Source organism: Mchenga conophoros, linkage group LG15 (genome assembly GCF_057382185.1).
Source record: "Mchenga conophoros isolate Kocher_MC1m ecotype Shallow Benthic linkage group LG15, M_conophoros_male_GT1.1, whole genome shotgun sequence".
NCBI classification, from domain to species: domain Eukaryota; kingdom Metazoa; phylum Chordata; class Actinopteri; order Cichliformes; family Cichlidae; genus Mchenga; species Mchenga conophoros.
Genome location: NC_140540.1, coordinates 25,465,493 through 25,488,308, shown reverse-complemented (window position 1 = coordinate 25,488,308; position 22,816 = coordinate 25,465,493). Strand labels below are relative to the sequence as shown.

The 22,816-nt window shown below is 40.4% G+C and overlaps 1 protein-coding gene across 3 annotated transcripts in view; it reads right to left on the bottom strand.

Moving 5' to 3' along the window:
- The window catches only part of mei4 (meiosis-specific, MEI4 homolog (S. cerevisiae)), an 83,624-nt gene that overhangs the window by 43,901 nt on the left and 16,907 nt on the right, over positions 1-22,816 (bottom strand). For 2 of the 3 annotated variants that reach the window (XR_014888488.1, XM_085246149.1), the window contains exon 4: positions 14,222-14,353. The exons of the other annotated variant lie outside the window; for it this stretch is intronic. Coding sequence is in view for 1 of the 2 variants with exons in the window: in XM_085246149.1 (XP_085102275.1) it covers positions 14,222-14,353 (132 nt within the window). In the remaining variant the exon portion in view is untranslated. The remainder of the gene's footprint in view (positions 1-14,221; positions 14,354-22,816) is intronic. 3 annotated transcript variants of the gene reach the window in all.

Genomic DNA, 22,816 nt, shown 5'->3' with positions numbered 1-22,816 from the left:
TTTAAAGCTCCTGGTAGGACGTAATGTGCTACAACCATCAGAGGGTGGTGCTAATGCAGCTATAAGCAGGTTGCAAACCTCCACTAAACAAAAGCAGAAGAAAAAAAGCATGACACTGCCAACAGTCTTCAAACAGGCGTTTGAAGATTAGGATCTCTCCTTCAACTAGGATCAGAAGGGTAAAAGCGACATATATGAAAATCCAAAGACAACCACAGCTACCCATCTTTAGTTAAGTCAGTGGGGTTAGGACTCTACCGTGTTAGCACTTCTGCCACAGCCATGTTGGTTTTTTAATACAATCTTTGAACAAGAGGGAGGACTGCTAAGTTATCAGCTAAGTTATCAGAGCTAACTCTGGCCAGGTTAGTGAGTAAGCTGCAAGGCAGCAATACAGATCCCAATTAATCATTTCTGAGTAACGTCCAATTTTAAATCCTAGAATATTACTCACTAAAACTGGAACTCAGGTGTCATGGACAGCGTGACGATTAGCTGCACAGCAGACGATGGCAGATAAGCCTAGCACACAAATACCTCTCTCACCATACACCTGTCAGTCCAAGAGACCACACCCCTAAGGATTCAAACTTTAAAGCCTTAATAGAGTTTAATGCTCACCAGCTGCCTGGACTGCTGTTAGGAATACGGAAACTATTCCTAACAGACAGCAAAACAGTTTATTGCTGGACATTTTAGTAATGCACGCAATGAGAACCGACTCTCTGTTGGAAACCCTAGTGGACATTTGTGGAACTGCATGTTTTGGTGCTCCATTTTCCAACAAAAACATTATTACAAGCTTCGGCCTGAAGAAGACAAATCTGTTCATTATGATTAATCTAATCAAACTGTGGGACTAAATAGTTTGTTGGGTCTGTCAGTTAGGCTGCTCGTTCAGTTTATATATTTATAATAGGAAAATATCTCAAACTAATCTGGATCCAGCCATTCATAGTGTGGAAGACATTTCTACCTTTCAGAATGTTTTTAAAAAACATTTTTGAATTAATATATCACAAATAATACATATATATTAAATTATAATTTTGTATGTGTTTTTGCACCCAGTATTGAATGCTGACTTGTTAAAACCAGTTTAACTGCTGACATACTGACATATAAACTGTAATAATACAGTTCACAATAGTGTCATCAGCCACTGAAAAACCAACAAATAACATCCCTGTGCTGGTATCCATTTTAATTCTCGCTTGAATGTGCTTCCAGACTGGCTCATAGCACAATGTTCAGGTCTCTGACTAGACAGCACGATTGACAACAAGGAAATAAGGTTGATGATGTGTGAACCTGACACCACGCCCTTCAGCCATCATCACCTGTCCTTTCCACCACTGGAAAAAGAAGGCCTGAGTCAGCGGAGAGTCCCTGGACAGATGGGAACAATCTGCTCTCTGAACCACCAGCTGGAGAAAAAGAGGGCCGGCAGTGTGCCGATGACCTGACCACTTCAATTAATTACTGCTTTAACAGTATCCGTACACACAGCCAACCAAATGGAGCTTCCTCTTCATTTATTATTTAAAAAATGTTTCCATGTATCAACAGTTACTGGTACAGCGCACTTTAAATGGAAACTGAGCATAAAATTTAAGATATGGAACCAACATGTTATTCTGAACACTTGTTACGCGTTCGTAAACCTGAATGTCAGTGCTCTCTGGTTTCTTTCCAGAAGGACAAAATTATGATTAAAGTTAGTTAGTTGGGTAAATAGTAAATAGTGTTAGTTTCTGGGTTTTGTCCAGTTTTGCTCATTTCTATTAATATTTATGAAAACAAGAATAAAGATACTGTTTTAAAATCTACTTAATGACAAAAGTGGGGTCTGAACTTCGAAAAGGGAAAACCTGCCTCTTCAAAAGTAACAATAAAAATCTAATGACTTTATAGTGAGATTTAAAAAAATCTCGATGTTTCCTCAGTAAAGCTAAATGTCGGGAATCTGTGTTGAGGTTTGCAAAAGAAATGCTTAAAGTCAAGTTTTTGTTCGGGTAGATGAACTGCTTCCTGTCCGGGGGGAGGGTCCTACAGAGAGGACTGGAAAGCCATCTGCTTCTGTTATCAGCAGGAGTGAAGGGTTAACTGAATCTCAATGCCCACATAAATCACTCACTGACAGACACTAAAAATAGAGTGCACAGTACCTGGATGTCTGAGTAACCTGTGGGAACACAGCATGGGACTCAAATTCTGCCTTTAAGTCTTTTTCTGTAAAGTTACAAAGTTTCAGCTCTCGTCTCCCAGGGGAAACGTTCTTAATGCACCACCTGAGCGCCCAGTTCAAGCCTTTCTTCAATAGCCACCAACAAAAGTCAGCATGTGGGAGTTTATAGTTTGACTTGTTTATCATGGCTTACGTCTTCGACAGCAACATTTACATCCTTGCTTTTAGCTGAAGGCGGTACACTGGTCTATTACACAAAAATCAATCAGCAAACCTTTGCAATAAATGTTCTGGACGTGAGTGAAGCACTGCAGAAAAAGGCCAACAATAAAGCCACCATTATTAAAGAGAAAGAAAACTGCGACAAATGATTTGTTAAACTTAAAGAAACAACCAAAGGGGAAAAGAAAATCATCAAAACACAATGTGAAAGGTTTTGAAATAATCTAAAAAGTTTCAGTTTACTGAAGCCAAGGAGAGAGGCATTCATAACATTAAGTTTGTCCCTTCAATGGAAAGAAATTACTAATTAAACAATCAACTGTTCAATTAACCAGCCTATCAGCGTCGTTCTAAAACGATCTGGTAGGTCTGCAGAAATCCAACATCCTCTTACTCACCGCCTGAGAACCTCAGTTTAGCCCTCAATGATGTATTTCATTTCTAGGGAAATACAGCAGAATGAATGCCAACAGAAAGCTGCATTTATTTTCTTCATTTTTCAAGGCAAAATCACAAACCCAGAGAGAGGCACGCTCAAACCAAACAAGGTTTCAAACCAAGGTTTCTCATCACTCCAGCTCCCAAAGGTTTCCTGTAAATTTCAATGTGCTGCTCGTATGACTAATGCTCAGCTCTGATTAATGTAATCAGTGTTTTTTATCAAGAGTAGACAGAAATGCATAGCAACTCACTATTTGATGGATAACTCATGACGCACACAGCTCTATGATCGTGTGCTACAGGGCAGCAGCGTGTTTGTCAATGCAATCCAGAGTTTAACGTTGTTTATATGCATATTTAGATTGTCCGGTGTCACAGATCTCCCACAGGAATAAATGATTACGAACATTATTAGATGCTGTTAGACAGAAAATCAACTGAATGACATGACAAATCACAGACACAATAAATAAACTGACCTGCTGATCGCATGAAAAACATGTTATTTTTGCGAGTTATTTACATCGTTCAGGTATTACATGAAGACAATAAATCTTCATGCAATTGCAAAACAGAGACTAAAACATACACCAAAATATGTCCAAACCACCAAACCACGTTTAAAGCCAGTCAAAAACTAAATGTACTCCAAACTCAGACGCCCTCTACAGGAAAGGGCAGAGCAGGCTGTACCTGCTGCGGAGACTCAGGTCGTTTGGGGTGGAGGGCCCACTCCTGAAGACCTTCTATGACTCTGTGGTGGCTTCTGCTATCTTTTATGGTGTGGTCTGCTGGGGCGGCAGCATCTCTGCTGGGGACAGGAAGAGACTGAACAGGGTGATCCGAAGGGCCAGCTCTGTTCTAGGATGCCCTCTGGACCCAGTGGAGGTGGTGAGTGACAGGAGAATGGCGGCTAAGCTGTCATCCCTGTTGGACAACGTCTCCCACCCCATGCAGCAGACTGTGACAGCACTGAGCAGCTCCTTCAGTGGGAGACTGCGGCACCCACGGTGTGGGACGGAGAGATTTCGCAGGTCTTTCCTCCCCACTGCTGTCAGACTCCACAACAAAGACTTTAACTGAACAAACACACACATCCACACATGTGCAATAACACTAAGTGCAATAATCTTTTCTGGCATCGTTGTATTTTTACTCAGTTGTATATAGCATTCGTATTCTATTTTTATCTTATTGTATATTTTTATTCTATTTTATTCTACTGTATATAGTATATTATTTTATTCTATTCTGTACAGCTGTGTACTGTATTTATTCTTATTGTATTCTAATTTTTGCCTCATAACTTTTGCACTGTCCACTTCCTGCTGTGACAAAACAAATTTCCCACGTGTGTGACTAATAAAGGTTATCTTATCTTATCTTATCTTAACTCATCTGCCATAAAGTTCAGCCCGTTCTTATTCCCAAGGCGTTCCTGAGGAACGCGAAAGGTGACCTTCAGCGTTCTTATGCTATGCGCCAGGTTATGGGTTAAATCCAATAGAATTACGGTCCCGCGGTAATACACATTCCAGCCATGTATTCCAGCCCTAACCCTAACCTGATCCCTAACCTTATCCAGCACTATAATGACATTAAGGCTATGTCCACACGTACCTGGGTATTTTTGAAAACGCAGATTTTTCTATGCGTTTGCACCTTTCGTCCACACGTAAACTGCGTTTTTGGTCACTGAAAACGAAGATTTTTAAAAACTCCGGCCAGGGTGGATATTTTTGAAAACTCTGTTTTTGCATTTACGCGCGGACGAAAAAAACGGAGAAAATGCAGCGTCAAATGTGTGCGCATTTTTTGATGTCACACTGTGCGCCACGTTATTGTTTCTTTACTTTTTCCCACCGAGGCTTCTAGACTTCTGATTGGCCAACATTTCTGCACGGTTAGGAATATATCGCCACCTGCTGCTTTGGCATGTTCCTAGCAGCGTTTTCCTTCATTTCTGCCTTTACGTGTGGACGGGATTATTTTTTAAAACGAAAACGGAAAATCTCCGTTTTCAAAAATACCCGTGTACATGTGGACGTAGCCTAAATAGTGTTTTCCAAAGCGATTTAAGTAAAATGAACAAACATGTGTAGATTGATTCCAAATGGTTCTCATGTTTCCTAATTTTTCCGATTTCATAATTAAGGGACGTGTTGGGTGCCCAGAAGTGTAAGATGTTGACGATTTGTCACCTAGCATAAAATATTACACTTTGGGAGTGAGAATGTGTTGCAAAGTTTTAGTCACTTTAAGCCCGCGTGGGACTGAATCTGATCTGAATCATTAGTTTAAAGATGAAGGTTAGCCAAAAAACTGTAGTATCTCCAGCTGAGAACTAGGGCTGCTATACAGCATTAAAATGACTAAAACTTTCTGGCACATTCCTTAACGGCACCACACATAGCAGCTAATTTCAGCCTGAATGTTTATGTCACTAATACTGACTGCGTGATTTGGAGTGACATTAAACTACATATTACTTTGTTGCCACAAACGATTATTTTGATAGTTGACTAGTCACCGATTATTTTTGCGATTAGTCGACTAATCAGATCATCACCCATTGGACGTACAGCTTATTGCACCAGCAGCATCTGCTCTTATATAACTATCATTAGCTTATAGCCTTAAGTGTTTCAGGTATGTGCTAACTAACAATAAAGACAAGATGATGGTTTATTAAATTTTAATGAAATTTGCAGATTTGAAGTTTAATAAACTCCTTGCTATTTAAAATATAACAGGACACCGGAGTATATTCTCCAGCATCTCACACTTCTGATAATCAGTTGTCTGCTTGATGTTTATTCAGCTGTGTAAAAACTATAACTTTAATCTCAGCCAAGCCGATTAATCGTGGCAGCCCTACTGAGAACTGGATGTACTTTTATACTTATGTGGCCGGATGGGTTGCGCGTGTCTCTCTCTCTTGGTTGTTTGCTTGCTTGCTTCACCTTTTCTCTCTTTCCGCTGCATTCGCTCCTTGTATCATGTGATTGGGCTAATTAGGAACCTACCTGCATATTGATTACAGGGTGGTGTCTGTCTGTATGAAGGGAAGCCGTTTTTTTTGTTGGTTCATTCCTCCCGAGCTTCTGGCGCAACACAGTAAATGCTGGCCTATCGTTACAGGTTAATTTACCGAGATGATCGGATCATGTGACTGCTACAGGTAAGTAGTGAAACTAGTAGTAATATTTCTGCGGCAGAGTATGTTTAGAATTAGATTATTAATTAACCTAAGCTAAAGGTTTAAAGGCACCGTGAGGTGAAATAAAGACACACCACTGGGTATTTTGTTTTGAAATGAATGTGTTGGTGATAAATTTCTGTCACCCAGTGATATGCTATTATGAAGGAGTGTTCACTTTCTCTGATGGTCCTGTTAATGTTGGCAAGAAAAATCAAAACATTTGAAAATGAAAGGAGACAAATAAAATCCACCCACTCACTTCTGCCACTGTCATGATGGTTCTCCTGTCAAAAGAAATCCTCCATGCTGAGAACTACTTTTCACTCAACACTGCTCATGGGGTCTGCTGCTACTGACAAAGAGCTGAGGCAGGGGTCTGTTCATGGCGTTGACTCAGCCTGCCGAGAGTGTGAAAGATCTCAGTTCTGTATGGGGCGAGCTTGTAACTGCAGAGCTCAGTGGTTTTCGAATGACGAACAAGAAGCTCTTAGAGGGTCTTTGTAGCGTCCCAGCGGGTCGCCGGCAAAGTAATATGTAGTTTAATGTCACTCCAAATCACGCAGTCAGTATTAGTGACATAAACATTCAGGCTGAAATTAGCTGCTATGTGTGGTGCCGTTAAGGAATGTGCCAGAAAGTTTTAGTGATTTTAATGCTGTATAGTGTTGAATTGGTTCATTAGTTGAAAGACTAAAGTTAGTCATTAAAAGAGGATTTGAAGCACTTTGGACTTTTTCTTTGGGCTTTAGAAGCCTATTATATCACTTTAAAATGTAGTCAAACTATTTTTACCTAAAAACTGCAATAGAAATTAAGTAAATGTTAAAGCATTCATTCTAGACCCAAAATCTAAAATGTTAGATTTTTTCTGACACAGTATTTTATTCTATTGCATATAGTTTTGTATTTACCCTGGCCCTGAGGTCGTCAAGCTTGTTCTCCAGTGACTGGACGTTGGCGAGCAGGATGCTAGGCAGAGGTGTGCGGTGTGCACGAGCTCTCAGCCTGTTCCTGACGCCGGCTCGCTTCCCTCTAGGCTGCCACCGCTTCCCTTTGTTCTCCCTCAAGATCTCACTCGGCCAGCTCGGATCCGGAGTTAAAAACTTCGAATTGTGAGTAAATTGTATACCAATAGAGACAATAGTGTCACTGTCATACCTAATGTACCCAATGGTGATGATTTTGCCGATTTAGAAACGCTGAAAACTAACTTAAAAAACAAAGACAAAGAAAAAGTGGTCGGAGCAGTCGTGACGGCAGCCGACCTCACAGGCGCCATCTTCATCTTCATCTATGCTCGCTTCGAGGCTGCAGCTAAGGACTCCAACAATGCTAGTGCTAGCGGCGCTAACGGCTGCAGACAGGAAGATACTGCCAGCACCGGAAACGTGCTCGTCATCTCCGAGCATGAAGTAAGGAGAGCCTTTATGAGAGTGAACACCAGGAAAGCAGCAGGACCAGACGGCATCCCAGGTCGTATCCTCAGAGACTGCGCATACCAGCTAGCTCCTGTGTTCACTGAGATATTCAACATCTCTTTATCTCAGTCGGTGATCCCCACATGCTTCAAAGAGTCCATCATTGTTCCTGTCCCGAAGAAACCCCACCCTGCTTCTCTCAATGACTACCGCCCTATAGCCCTCACCTCAGTAGTGATGAAGTGCTTTGAACGCCTGGTCAGAGACTTCATCATTTCTTCACTACCAGACACACTGGACCCACTACAGTTCGCTTACCGTCCAAATCGTTCCACAGACGATGCCATCTCTCATCTCCTCCACACATCACTCACTCACTTGGACACTAGAAGGGGGAATTATGTTAAAATGCTCTTCATAGACTACAGCTCTGTATTTAACACCATAATTCCCTCCACACTCACCACCAAGCTGGAGCATCTGGGACTCAGCTCATCTATGTGTCAGTGGATCTTCAACTTCCTAACTGGCAGACCACAGGCAGTAAGGAAGGGCGGACATGTCTCAGCCTCCACCACTCTCAGCACTGGAGCCCCCCAGGGGTGTGTTCTGAGCCCCCTGCTGTACTCTTTGTACACATATGACTGTGTGGCCACTACCAGCTCCACCACCATCATCAAGTTTGCTGACGACACCGTCGTGGTGGGCCTGATCTCTGATAACAACGAGACGGCCTACCTGAAGGAGATTAGGAATCTGGAGAACTGGTGCCAGAGGAACAACCTCCTTCTAAACGTCAGTAAGACAAAGGAGCTGATAGTGGACTTCAGCACTAAGCAGGAGAGGAACTACCAGACCCCCGTCATCAACGAGTGCCCAGTGGAGAGAGTGGACAGCTTCAAATACCTCGGAGTTCACATCACGCAGGACCTGTCATGGTCCTGTCACATCAACACCGTGGTGAAAAAGGCCCGTCAGCGTCTCTACCACCTCAGACGCTTGAGAGACTTCCAACTGCCCTCCAAGGTGCTCGGGAACTTTTACTCGTGCACCATAGAGAGCATCCTGACGGGAAACATCTTAACCTGGTTCGGGAACAGCACCATGCAGGACAGACGAGCTCTACAGAGGGTTGTGCGATCAGCTGAGCGCACCATCCGCTCCGAGCTCCCTGACCTGCACTCAATCTACAGCAGGCGGTGCTGGACCAAGGCCAGGAAGATCGTGAAGGACCTCAGCCATCCCAGCAACGGACTGTTCTCTCTGTTGAGGTCAGGAAAGCGATTCTGCTCCCTGAAGACCAACACAGAGAGACTGAGGAGGAGCTTCTTCCCGCAGGCGATACGGTTTCTCAATCACACCACCACACAGTATTGACCCACACATACAGTTCTTACACACACACTGGACATTCTGGACATTGTTTTCACTTCATCACTTAAATCACTTTAAGCATATTTGCACTGCACAAGACATAATGTGGATTGCACAACACTGGTCACTACATTCTTCATTTCCAGTTAATACTTGTACAGCTGCTGTTATTGTGTATATATTTATTTATATTTCTTCATACATTCTTATATAGTTCTATATTGTGTATTTTGTTGTACAGTTATTTTATTTTCAACTTTAATTTATATATTTTATCTTATTCTTTCTCAGTTAAATTTACCCTTCATTCTAATTTGTGTTGTACAGTTATTTCATTTTTAACCTTAATTTATATTTTATTCCTTCCTAGTTAAATTTACCCTTTTTAATTTTTCATATTTATTTCCTATCTTATTCATAGCCTTTTCCTTTTTTGTTTTCTTTAGGTCACGAGCAGTTGTCCAAGCATTTCACTACATATCGTACTGTGTATGACTGTGTACGTGACAAATAAAATTTGAATTTGATATTTTGATTTGTATTCTATTGTTTAGAGTGAGTTATTCTTTTTATCTTATCCTATTCCATAATTTTTCTTAATTTTTGCTGTTAAACTAGATCTAAAACCAGCCCAAACCTAAAACAAAGTCTAAATCCAGTCCAAACTCAAAACTACATCTAAAACCAGCCCAAACTCAAAACTAGATCTAAAACCAGCTCAAACCCAAAACTACATCAAAACCAGCCCAAACCCAAAACTACATCTAAAACCAGCCCAAACTAGATCTAAAATGAGTCCAAACCCAAAACAAAGTCTAAAACCAGCCTAAACCCAAGATCAAAACCAAGTCTTAAACCAATCAAATCCCTAAACTACCCAAAACTAAGTTCAAAACTAGATTTAAAACCAATCCAAACCCATAATAGATCTAAACCAGCCCAAAACCAAAATAAATCTAAAACCAGTCCAAACCCAAAACAAACCTGTCTACAAAAAGGCCCAAACTCTAGAACAAAACCAAGTCTCAAACTTGTCTAAACACAAGTTCAAAACCAAGCCTAAAGTGAAGAGAAAAACTTACCCACAACCAAAACTAGATCTTAAACTACTCCAAACCCAAGCCAAAAAGCCAAAGCTAAGTGTAAAACCAGTGCAAACCCAAGAACGTTGACCTTTAGGCTTTGTTATACAAAAGTTTACATAGATCTCTACTTCTGTGTATCAGATTATTTATACACTGTATGTATTTTCAGGAAACTAAAGGTGCTGGAGCATTTTAAGAACCTCACAGTTGGGGAATGACCTACATGCACAAATCAGACTAGAGCCTGTGACTGCTTTTCAATCTTCTTATCTATGACATAGTACAGTTTTCACTGAACTTTCACTGGATGTTTCTGTTTCACTAGTTAACATCCCGCAAGTCTCTGGTGAAATGTTTAAGGGGTTATGTTTTACTCTACTTACATTTCAGCCCAATAGACCTGAAATCGCTGTTGTTGAGGAGTTTGCTTGGTACTTAAGTTAAAAGTGAAGTTAATTCCTCATGAATGCTGACAATGAGTGTCATTTACCTTTACTTTGAGTTTTTTTTTGTGCACTTCACCCTTGGGGTGAAGGGCAGAAATTTCTAAAAATCAGTCTGAACTCATATAGTCACTAATCCCCTACTTGGACATAGCAGTCTTACATAAAGCACTTCTCACTTTGTCCTGAGGCTTTCCATTTGGTTTTACATTAAATAAGTGGACAACTCAGCAGTTTCCCCTTGTATATAAAACTGTACAGAGTGCAAATAATGGGTTTAAAACATTTTCCTGATATAAAAAACTGGCCCAGTGTTTTCTTTTTTCCTTAGGCAAATGTATGCATTTGCTTTTTGTGCAATGAAGCAAAAGTAGGACCACAAGGAAGGAAAAATCACCAGGAATTTGGTCAAAATTGGTTATTCTGAAGTAATGTTTAATCTGCTACAGCTTAAAATAAATGTTTGTTTATTAAAACAAAGGGAAAATGCACAGATGGTGTATGTAAGCAAGGTGATGCAGACTTTCTTTTCTTCATGTGGACCAATCTCACTGAAGGTCCATTTTGGGGCAGAAAAACTACTACAGAGTCAAAGACATCCTCTAATTTGAGTCCAGCCAGCTCTACCCCAAACCACGAATACATTCTATGTGTTTTTAATAGAGATGGGCCGATCCGATATTACGTATCGGTCTGATACTGACCTAAATTACTGGATCGGATATCGGAGAAAAATAAAAAATGCAATCCGATCCATTAAATATCACGAAAGCACCTCACAAAACTTGCAACACACCGTAACTCACCTCAGAACGTTAGCACGTCGGAGCAGTATGCATCACGTGATAGAGCGGCTGTGGCATGCGGGACCTGTCGGTGGTCTGGATAGCATTTGGAGCTTTGCTAGCAACCCGGCATTTCATCTCCGACAAAGTTATCCCCGAGAGAAGTAAAGCAAGTGTGTAAGTCCATCTCTGAATGTTTGTAAAGCATTCCTGCATTAAGCTTAACAAGCGACTGCCTCTCCTGCTGCTACTTCAATCATGAAACTGCTAATGATCAGCTGATCGGCTTTTCTGTCGCGAGTCCGTGTCTCTTGTTTGTTTTTGGCCCACTTTGCACCAGAAAGAGGAAACCAGCGGCTGAACAACAGCAGCACGTTTAAGCTTGATCAGCTGTTGTTAGAATGTATTTAATATTACTTTCTACTCGAGGATCTTTTTCTACGTAGCTGACGCTGGTAACTGTGCAGGGGCGGATCTAGCAAAGTTTAGCCAGGGGGGCCGATAGGGCATTAACAGGGAAAAGGGGGCACAAAGACATACTTTTCTTTCTTATTCTCATTTAAAATGTCTAGCTTTTAATAAATAATTATCTGACACCCAAAGTTTTAATTTGATGTAAAATGAATAGAAGTCAATTACTGTATATAGTGACTATTAAGTCTAATATATATACACCCTAGTAAGCTATAGTACTTTTTCCTTTGGGAAGGTACCATCTGTGCAGTCTGCAATTTTGTTGAAGAAAGATGTTGAATCTATTTAATATTTCTTGAAAAATAATTGATTTCTGTGCATTTTTTTTTCACACTGCATCAAATTAAGGTTGATTACGTTGATTAAGCATCATGAGGTGGAGCGTGAGGGGTGGTTCCCTATTTTTTATTTATTTATTTTTGTTGTTGCTGGGAGTTGGAACCCTATTAGTTAGGTTGCTTAATATTTACGCTAAGTACTCTTTAAAATACCAGAATAGGGAGGATTGTCATGATCCTGGGTCCTTTTGACCCAGCATTTTGTGTTTTTTCTTCGATTTTGGTTCTGTTCTTCCTTTGTTTAGTGTTTACTCTGTTCTGCCCGTGTGTTCCTGTTTTATTGTGAAGGTCTGCGTCTTATGTGAGTGTTTTCAGTTTGCCTCCCTAGTCTCGTTATGTTAATCACTCCCAGCTGTGTCTCCCACCTGTGTGTAATCTCCCTGTGTTCTCTGAGTGTATTAAGTTGTATTTTCTGTCTTAGTAATTGCTGGTTCGTCTGTGTTGTTTCCCCTCGGTCTCCCTGCGTCTCTCCGTATGTATTTCCCCGGACCTCTGCATCTTCGTTTCTGGTTTGTTTTGTTAGTTTTACCCAGTTTAGGTTTTCCTGTTTCACCTTCACCCACGCCATTGCTGTTTGTATTTTCTTTTGTTAAATAAACACTCACCTGCTCCAGAGCTGCTGCCCTTTGGGTCCTTTTCTACATTCCACACGGCTTGCCCCGGCAATCCGTGACAAGGATGGTGTAGGTTTAAGTTTATTAGATTGATCAGTATTGCTGAACTATGAAACTTTTTTTTTTTTGCATACAGGTATAACAGAATAGCTTTAGTGTAGTTGTTGTTTTAAACTTGAGTATGAACTTATACAAAATGCAGCAAGATATTTAAAAAAACAGTTTTGTTGATTAAAAAACACTATATCGGATTCATATTGGTATCGGCAGATATCCAAATTTATGATATCGGTATCGGACATAAAAAAGTGGTATCGTGCCATCTCTAGTTTTTAATAGCATACTTTGTTAGGAGAAGGCATTTAAAACATATTGAGGACTGCGGGCTGAAATAGTTTTCTTCTGAAGGCTGTGATTGAAGAATTGAAGGTTCAACAGAGGCAGCCATCATCATTTACTGTGAAGCAGAGCATGATTGTGTGTTTCAAATGCTGCTCTCCAGTTTTTTACATAATGGGAGCCACACAGCTCTTCCCCCGAGAGGCTGAACCACAGAGAGCTGCAGGCAAATATGGGACCGCCGTCTGCAAATACCAATCTCAATCCCATCTCTCTAGCCTTGAAAGAAAAGAGGAACAAAAGGCTTGTGGGGTGGGGAGGGATGGTCTCTGAGACATTTCCATGGACACACTGATGGCTGCCCGTGTGCTTGGAAATGTCACACCGTCATAGCAACAGGTTTAACATCCTGCTTAATTCAAGTTCGCAATTACAGGCCTCGTGCATGCACACAGGATGATAACAGGGCCGCACTTTTACGAAGGACTACCTCTTCAGAGTCTTGCTTACAGATACCCATTACTGCTAGTTTGCTGGAGACAAAGGCTTCACTGCAGCTCAAGGCTGTTTTGCATTGTCAATATCTCCAGTGAACAGTGTGTTCAGCTGTTTGTCCTCTTTAACTTGGCTCTAAAAAAATGCAGCATGGATAAATTTCAAGTGAGCGTGACCGACCCTGCTGAGTGGGAGGGAAGCTCAGCAGGAGCAGTGAAGGGGGAAAATTGTCTGTATCCTTTTTTTTTAAATTTTGATTTTTACACATTTCCATTTCGCAGGACCCCGGAGGCATGACACCTGCCTCTGTCTTTCACAGGAAGCAACGCCGGTCACACGCAGCTCTCACCTGGTCAGAGAAACCCACTGAGAAACTCTTGAATACGGTGGACAGGAAACCTGTAGGAAGCGGTATTGATTACGGTCTTTCAGACGCGACCGTGGCAATGAGTCGATAAGGGCAAACTGTTTGGGCCTGAAGCCTCGTACAAAGGGCGACTTTGAGGAGCAAAAAGGTCAAATAAAAAATAGATGTATGAGAGAGAGAGAGAATCTGTGGGGAAGAACAATAAAAACAAAACAAAAAAAAAACAGTGAGCACAAGTCACACATTTATGATCTGAACATGGTTTTTAAAAAAAAGAGCTGCAAAGCTGCAGAGACTGGGAAAATAAACCTGCAGTTTATCAGCGGGCAGCGGAGGACGAAAGAAACAAAAGGGATCAGCATTGTCACTGAGCCAAAAATAAAGACACAGGAGAAGAGGTGGAGGAGCAGGTGTGGGGAAGGCAGCGGGCGTTTACCTGGAAGGCTTGCCAGAGCTGATCGGCCAAGGCGCCGATCTCTGAGAGGATGTGACGAACGAGCAAAGATGCTGACATGCGGCTGCTACCCAGCGCGATCACGTACTCCATCAGCTTCTCCGCAGGCTCGAGCTGAGTTTGGAAAAACACCACGATGATGCTTCCTTAGAACTTTAGAACTTAATAACACAGAACATAAAATCTGTAAATACACTGATTCTGTTTCTCAAGATTCTAAACTAATCATAAACAGAGTTTCTGCAGGATTCACCTCCAGCATCAACAGTTCATCATGATATCTAACTTTGTAAAATAAACTAAAACGTGGACATCATTTAGTGATGCATTTAACATGGATCTCTCTACACTCACATTTTACAACAGACACAATAAATAGTTAGTTTATGAAATTAATAAAGCTTTTTCTATTGACACATGAGGAAAAGGTAGAACAATGTTTCCCAGTTCAAAATAAGCTTTCTTAATCTGATACTGGGCCTTTGTGCAGCACCTCATATCAGCCTGTGACCGGAATAAGCTGTTTTTTAACAGAGGGTTTGTCACACAGCAGCGGCACGACCAATGGCAACTCAATAACGACTTGAATTCACCAAACTTTTATGAAAAAAAACACTGATGTAACAAAACAAAGACAACCAGAATCAGGATCAATCCTGATCAGCAGGTCACGAAAAATGCAATAAGTGAGACCTTTTCTGAATAAACCCAGCAAATAAAGACATAAAAAAGATAAGAATAACATTGTTATGTTTAATGTAAAAAATGGCTCCAGTGAATGGTTCAACCTGAGCCAGAAGAAACCACTTTCACGATCTGTGATTTTTTTTTTAAATTTAACATAATTTTCATTTAACCTTTATTTATACAGGTAATGATATTGAGTCTCATTTAAAAGAGAAACCTCTTTCAGACAAACATACTAAAGTATTGAATATTAATGGCTGTAATTGTACTTAGAGCAGGGCGATATGACCAAAAAATATTTATCACGATATACATTTGAAAATTTGCAATAACGATATAACTGACAATATAATTACACTAGATAGAATACTTTACAACTCCACAACTTTATTAGTGCAAAAAAAGAAAACCATCAATGTATTTTCACTTAAACAGCAGCTGTTTTTTATGTGCATTAAAGTTATATAAAAATTTAACAGTGCAAATGCAAATTCCTCGCTGACAGTTTAACCAAAAGACATATCCTCAGCATAACCATGTATAATATCCACAAAACTTAAAAAGAGGTTATACACACACAATACGGTAATATTATGTTGAAGCACAGTACGTATCACTCTGCGAGGCTCCTGCCAACGATAGCCATAATCCTCCGACAATCCATCAAGCGGTGCGGGTTCGTATCCATCAAGGGGGCACTGTCGATTTTCAGAAAAATCAAAGGATTGATTTTAAGTGTGCCGTATTTTCCAAAAAACACGGTAATAACGACGGCCCGCTAGCATGCTCTACCAAAAATAGTGCTTTGTTGTGTATCTGATGGACGAAAGCTAAACCAGTTCCACACTGAAGTTGCAGCATTTTTACAAACCAATTCTGGTTCATCCGTTTCATTCAACGATCTGCTTTTGCCCTTCTTATTCTCCGTTGCCGCCATGCTTTTTCCGCCATGTGCTTATGAAAACAAAGGCACTGAGCATGCGCGTTTTACCCATATTCTATCACGATATTTCATTTTCTTATCGTTGCCCAACATTATACCGGTATTACCGCGAACGGTATGATATAGCCCAGCCCTAATTGTACTTTAGGTTTATTTTATGTCACATTTATTTACTTATTTAATATTAGTTAGTTGGTTGGTTGGACACAGATTATAGAGCATATCTAACGCACATCTTCCCTTATTGTCTTTTATTTTCTGCATTATTTGACTCAGGAATGATGAATGGATTTATAAGAGATCAGGACCCTACCTATTTCAGATTTTCCTTTTATTTTGTGCGCCACAAAGAAACTTCTCCACACACCAACACATCCTCTGTGCTGCTCCACAGTCTCCAGACGCCTCACATTTAGAACAAACAAACACTGCCCGAAGCTCATTAACAAACTTTTTAAATTATTTCAGCTGCTGATTTAACTCCAGTCGGGGAAAAAAAAATCTAATTTCACTGAAAAGCTCTGCTGAGCTGAGAAAGTGCTCCGACACTCGATGACAGAGGAGCAGCCAAATATTTTTAGTCTTGAGAATATTTTAGAGCATGATTTATAGCAGCATGCTCAATATCTGACATGGAAATACTCAAGTGGAGCAAAAGTTGCTTCATTTTGTAAAATAATGCAGTTTTGTCAATGGAAATTCCAAAAATGAATACAAAAGAATAAGTTTTTTACTTCAATGATAAAACACTCAGACTTCGATCCAACCGCAGCAGAGCTTCTTTCCTTGTTTTCCTATAACTGGATGCCCCAGGTGTAGAAGCAGTCGACTCAGAAAAGCTGTTTTTAAATTCCAGATTACGCTCAGAGCGCATCCTTTGCCAAGGCTCCAGTTTTGCAAAGATGGATGAATAAACTGAACTCTAGCATTTTTCTTTTCCTTTTTTAAATCAGCCTTGTCAGTTTTCCATTGGTGGAAATCATAAAAACATCTTTATATGAAAACCCTGTGGTGTTTGTGCTCTATGTGTTACATTTCCACTTTTTCATGTTAGTTCCCTTTCTGCCAAATCAAACACGTGGAGCTCCTCGCTGTGGCGACCTCTCGTAAATAAATACCAGCTGAAAATAACTTTTCTAATTATCAATTAAAATCTGTGAGTTTTGTCTGTGAAACCAAAAAGATAAATTAGTGCTTGTGTATCTAATACAGTCACAAAACATGTATTATTATGCATTATTCTGTTAAAGAAGCTGGGGTTCACCTACCTTTACTTGCATGTGTGCGGTTATTTTGATCGGTTGTGGTTTTCAACGAACGTGCATATTAGAGGAAAATGTCTTTTGTACTGTACTACTGTAGCACTAATTTAATTTTGCAGATTCATCTCATTAACATAAGTTAATAGGTTTTTACAGATTAAGTTACCCGGGAGTGTATAAAGTAATTAACACCGACTCCAATAATTCCATGTATACAGTTCTGCATAATGTGCACTTCCAGTCTGGGAATTTAAATATACTTTGACACATTTCCAGTAAGATTATTTTTGTTTCATTATTTCAGCTTTTACTTAATGATCTTTCACCTGTGGACTGGAAAAAAAATTATGCTGGTAGATCGATTCTGTGGAAAACAGGTGCCTTATATGTGATAATTAAATATTGATTTGGTGAAGATTATGTGATTTTTGTGGTTAAATACTGTGGTGGTTGGAAAGCTCGCCAAAGCAGGCTGAATGTGCGACTGAATCCATTGTGAGAAATCTGTTTTGTGAGGTTAGCTCCTGTCTGAAAGTTCTTCAGAACCTTCGACGATTGTCGTCTCCTTCGCTTTCTGCAGCATGAATATTAGAACAGACTTCAGTCACAGTCTTAAATCCTTCTGAGAATTCGCAACTCTCAAACACACGAGAATCCTGAAGGCAACAATCACTCGACACTGATTGAGGCTGACACTACGAACTTAAATGACCTCCCAACCAAACAGAAGCTGCCCGATTAAAGGTTCACAACAGAAACCAATCAAACAAACTCAGATTAATATTCTCAGGTTGGGTAAAACTATGGGCTCAAAATGTGGTCATAAATATTTTGTACTTGTAAATCAGTTTCTTGTAAATCAGTTTCGTATGTGTAAAAAGAATTTGTGTGTGTGTAACAAAGATTTGTGTGTGTAAAAAATAATTTGCGCGTGCGTAAAAAAGATTTGTGTGTGGACTTAGCCAAAAAAAACCCTGAAAGTTACAAGTACGAATTTTGACACTATTTTTCTTCCTTTTATCTGATTGGTCAATGTCATGTCAATCAAAAATGTAACAATCCAATCAGAGAACAGATGGGTTTGGCTGTCGGAGGGGCGCTTTTTTTGAACTGCAGGTCCTTGAAGGGTAATACAGTTTGAAGCTGGAGGATCTCTATATAAATATCCGATAGCAGCTAGGTCCCCTAACTGTTGAAAGGATAAAGTTGTGGTATATCAGTGGTTAGAAATATTATTATTACTTTAGGATTAGTTTAACACAAAGTTAGGGCTGACCCGGGACCACTGCTGTGAGTCACAGTGCGCAGCATAAAAGTCCTTTCACATCGGACGCAGGATGTGCTGCTAATGCTAACTGCTAACTAAAAGCAAAGGATCCAGAATTTGTTGCGCTGGCTGCTGGGCTCTGTGGGTTTTTGCAGCAGCTCTACCTGTACTAGATGCACCTGCTCCTTGTCGTTTCTATCTCTGACTTTATGTCCTCTACAAGAGTTTCTGGTTTTTTTGCTAGTTCTTCAAATGTTAAATAAAAACATCTATGCTAATTCATAACGAAGAAAGCTTTGTAATGAAGACTGTCATTTCCAAAACACTGCCCGCCCCCACCCCGCGGTCCGCAGCGCTGTTGAAAAGGCTGTGGAAGTCCCTATATTAAACACGTAAACCTGTGACACAAAAATCACCAAACTCGGACAACCACAGACTGTTTTCCTTCGTGGTGATTAAGGAAAACGCTGGGTTGGCATGTAAAAGGGCATTTATTCCCTTCAAAGACCTGCAGTTCAAAAAAGCGACAGCCAAACCCATCTGTTCTCTGGTTGGATTGTTACATTTGTGATTGACATGACATTGACCAATCAGATGAAAGGAAGAAAAATGGGGTCAAAATTCGTACTTGTAACTTGCAGGGTTTTTTTGGCTAAGTCCACACACAAATCTTTTTTATGCACGCACAAATCTTTTTTACACATACAAATCGTGATTTACAAGTACAAAACCGATTTACAAGTACAAAATATTTATGACCACATTTTGAGCCCATATGAAACCAGCAGATCACCAAGTCCTCACTCGGTGACACACCTCCAACACCATCTTTAAAAAAGGGGTCTTTACTTTAACCAGGCAGCTAGGTGATGTTGCACCCATCAAACATACAAAAACAGTGCATTTGTTTAGGACTATTTTCAGTGGCGTGTTTGGTGCTTTCTTGAGTATTTGTGGCAGCAGGACTCTTCAGGGTAGCAGTGCAGCTCACTGACGTGTTTTTAATAGTTTTAATGGAGCACACAAGAGGTTTTTTGACTAGAATATTAAAAGTATACTGATCCCAAAACACACTGTCAGCCATTTTACAGCCGACACATCCAAACTGTCCTCTGATGTAGTTCCGCCTGGCAGCTCCAAAAACAGCAACCAGGGGGTGAAATACCCAACTCTCAGACTTCATTAAAACTTCAATTTTGAGCAGGGACCACGTCCAGTTAACCTACGACTGACCTGGCAGTTTGAAGCCCAGCAGAGAGGTGTAAATCTTTATTTATTTATATGAAAGAGACAAAAAGCCAGCCTGCATCTCCTTTCTGCTGCTGGAAAAAATTTTGCCTTTCAACCAGTATGACACACTCTTTGTAAAGTTTTGTTATTCTCCTTCTGTTCAGCTGTGAGACAGACTGAGGATTACTCACAGTCTTTGGTTTGATCGTTGGAAGTTTTTTTTCCCCCCTTAAATTTACTGCAACATCTTCTTATTTCATGTCTTTCATGCGTTACCTGCACATCCTTTAAAAATGCATTTATTTTGTATGCCTTTGGAAAAATGATGTTACAGAGTACAAACCTGTGCAAGAGGCCTATTTTTTTAAGCCTAGCTTCCTGATTTGTCTGCATATGTGAAGGCACTGTAAGAGTGAAAGGCAGCACCGTCAGAAAAATTAATGGTGTGATATGAAGGCGAGTTTAAACACTGGCTGGATCCAGGGTACGAGAAGGTAATAAAAGTTCGTCCAGCAGACAAAAGGATGACATGGGTAAGATGAGGCAGCGGTGGAGTTATAAGAAGTCAGACAGACACCAAACTGTTCACCCTCTGAAAGGTTACTGCATGAAATATGTCTGCAGTTCAGCACAGAGGGAGAGTGACATTTGAACGAAGCCGCTCGGGGATCCGGAGCTGGCAATTTCACCCTGTGAGCTCTTCATCTTGTCCAATCTCATTCGTCTTGGCACACAACAGCTCGTCCAGGTGTGTCTGAGAAATGCAGGCAGAAATAAGAGCTCACCGTGAGGACCTGAGCAGCTCTGAAGGCAGGACCTACCACCGAATAAACTGCAGCTGTAAACTGAGGCTGTAAGCAGTTTGCTGAAACTTGCAGAGGACTCTTACTCAGCTGTTTTCACTGTTTGAATACACAGCCAGGGTTTCAGAAAAAGGCCAAACAATGATGGTATAAAACTGTCTAAAGCTGTCACATGGGTCTCCGTTTTCAAATTTAGTAACACCAAACAGTGAAATCTCTTGTTATTCCTTTCTGCACGACTACAAAATGACTGAGTGGCTCAACAAAATGCTGAAATGCATCTAATGAAGACTGTAGCTGATAGAAGTGATCAAGTTAATGAGCACAAAGGGGTTAAGTGCTAAAACACAGGCATGCACAACCTGTAGCAACTTATCCAAGAAGTCTGGATCATGTGAATGAAGGTTTGTCAGAAGATCCCAACTTTTAGAAGAATGTTAAAATTATAAACGCCCTGTCTCACAGTGATGTTGAAAACCCTTTCCAAAGTCGAAGTCTTGAATAATCAGGCCCCATCATACCTTGAAGACCTCATAGTAACCGAGCAGAGCTGTTTGCTCTCAGACTGCAGGCTTACTTGTTGTTCCTCAAGTATTTAAAAGTAGAATGGGAGGCAGAACATTTCAGGCCTCTCTTCTTTGGAGCCAGCTCCCCGTTGGGATATAGGAGACAGACATAAATAAAACTGGACCTTTCGAGTGTTATTGAAGGGTGAACTGGGGTATCTAATCTATTTAAAAACTAGTTGCATAAACAGCAGCAACAACAAAAATAATCTGTGTAAAAACATGAAGCAAATGACCTGAATATGAGCAGATCTGTAAGGTGACACTTCATAACTGCCAGTTTAGCACTTATTATCTGTAACTAAACTTTAGTTAATAGTTTTTATTAAAACTGACATTACTGACATTCAGCATTGAGCTGTAGCGACGATCTTTGCTGTGATTCTGACAACGCTGACTGTCACTACATAACAGATAATTTAGCTGCTTCCTTAGAAGAGTGCCATCTAAAATGTCCTCAGAAGTCAGTGTGCCATATGATTGCATTAGCAATAAATTTAATAACGCTCTATATTAACAGTTACACACTATATAGAACCACTTTATAGAATTATATTTGTGCGCAGATGTTGGCAGCTATCAGCGAATAGTTATCAACTATTTTGAAACAAAAAAAAGACTTTTTATCCATAACAGCAAATGAACTGTACAACAGAAAATACAAATGCTATTTATGGCCTCCTCACAACAATGATAAGAAAAGTAAACTGGGCCAATATGGCATGTTTGTTAATACAGAGACACACATGTCAATGTGATCTCTGGTCTCCCACTCAGAGACACAGGTCTCCGAGTGTCCAGCGTTCAGACCTGAAGACACTCTTCATGTGAGAGAAAATCTGCTCACACAGATATGTAGAGCCAAATACTGTCAATAAGGCCTCTGCAATGTTCTGAAGACAGTTAAACTTGTCAGGTAGTGATGTCCAGCAGGTGAAAAGCTCCATGAACACGCACAGCTGTGGATTCCAGCGTTCGTAGTTCTGCAAACTTTGACCCCCACAGAGTCGAGCTTTTCAGTTCAATCAGCTGCATTTCGATGTCCTCTGTGTCCAGCCAGTTAATGCGACACAAATCCAGCTGCTCATTAAAGCTTTCTGGTTTGATCAGAAAAGAAAACATTGGTCCATACACAAAAAAGTCCCAAAAACCCATTGTGAATTCTGACTCGAGTATCCGGATGTATCCGTGTATTTAGGTGGTGCTGATGCTCCTGAAGCTTTTGAAGTGTCTGAATATGGAACGTTCAACATTGCTTGAAAAAACTGCCAGCAAGCAACGTCCCTCTCACCGGTAGGCTAAGTTATTTTTAGCCAATTACAAGTTTAATCTGGTAGTTGGGGTTGTTAGCTAAGATACCGTCATTAAGAAGTGGCACAACTAATGTGTCTATGCGAGTTAATTTGCGATGTGCACCACTGGCCAGGTCATTTATTTTCTAATGCACCATCTCAGATTAATTCACTGTGTGTCATGCCCGGGGCTGGACTGGGAAAAAAAATTGGCCCGGCACTTTGACTAGAGACGGACCTACCAGGTATTATAGGAAAGGCCATAAAGCGTTTCAATGAAAACAAATGCTGTTGTGACAGTGATGTACACTGTCTTGTTGGTATATGTATACATTTTACATCAGATAAAAACTTGTTGTAAGATTCAGATAATTATTTATTAAAAGCTAGACATTTTAAACCTTTAAAACCGGTCGGAGCGGGCACGCTCCATTTTCTGTAACTATTTTTTAAATCCCTGTAGGACCGGAACCACGTAAGCTAGCACAATAATTTGTACTTACATCTTATTCCATCAACTTGTCCTA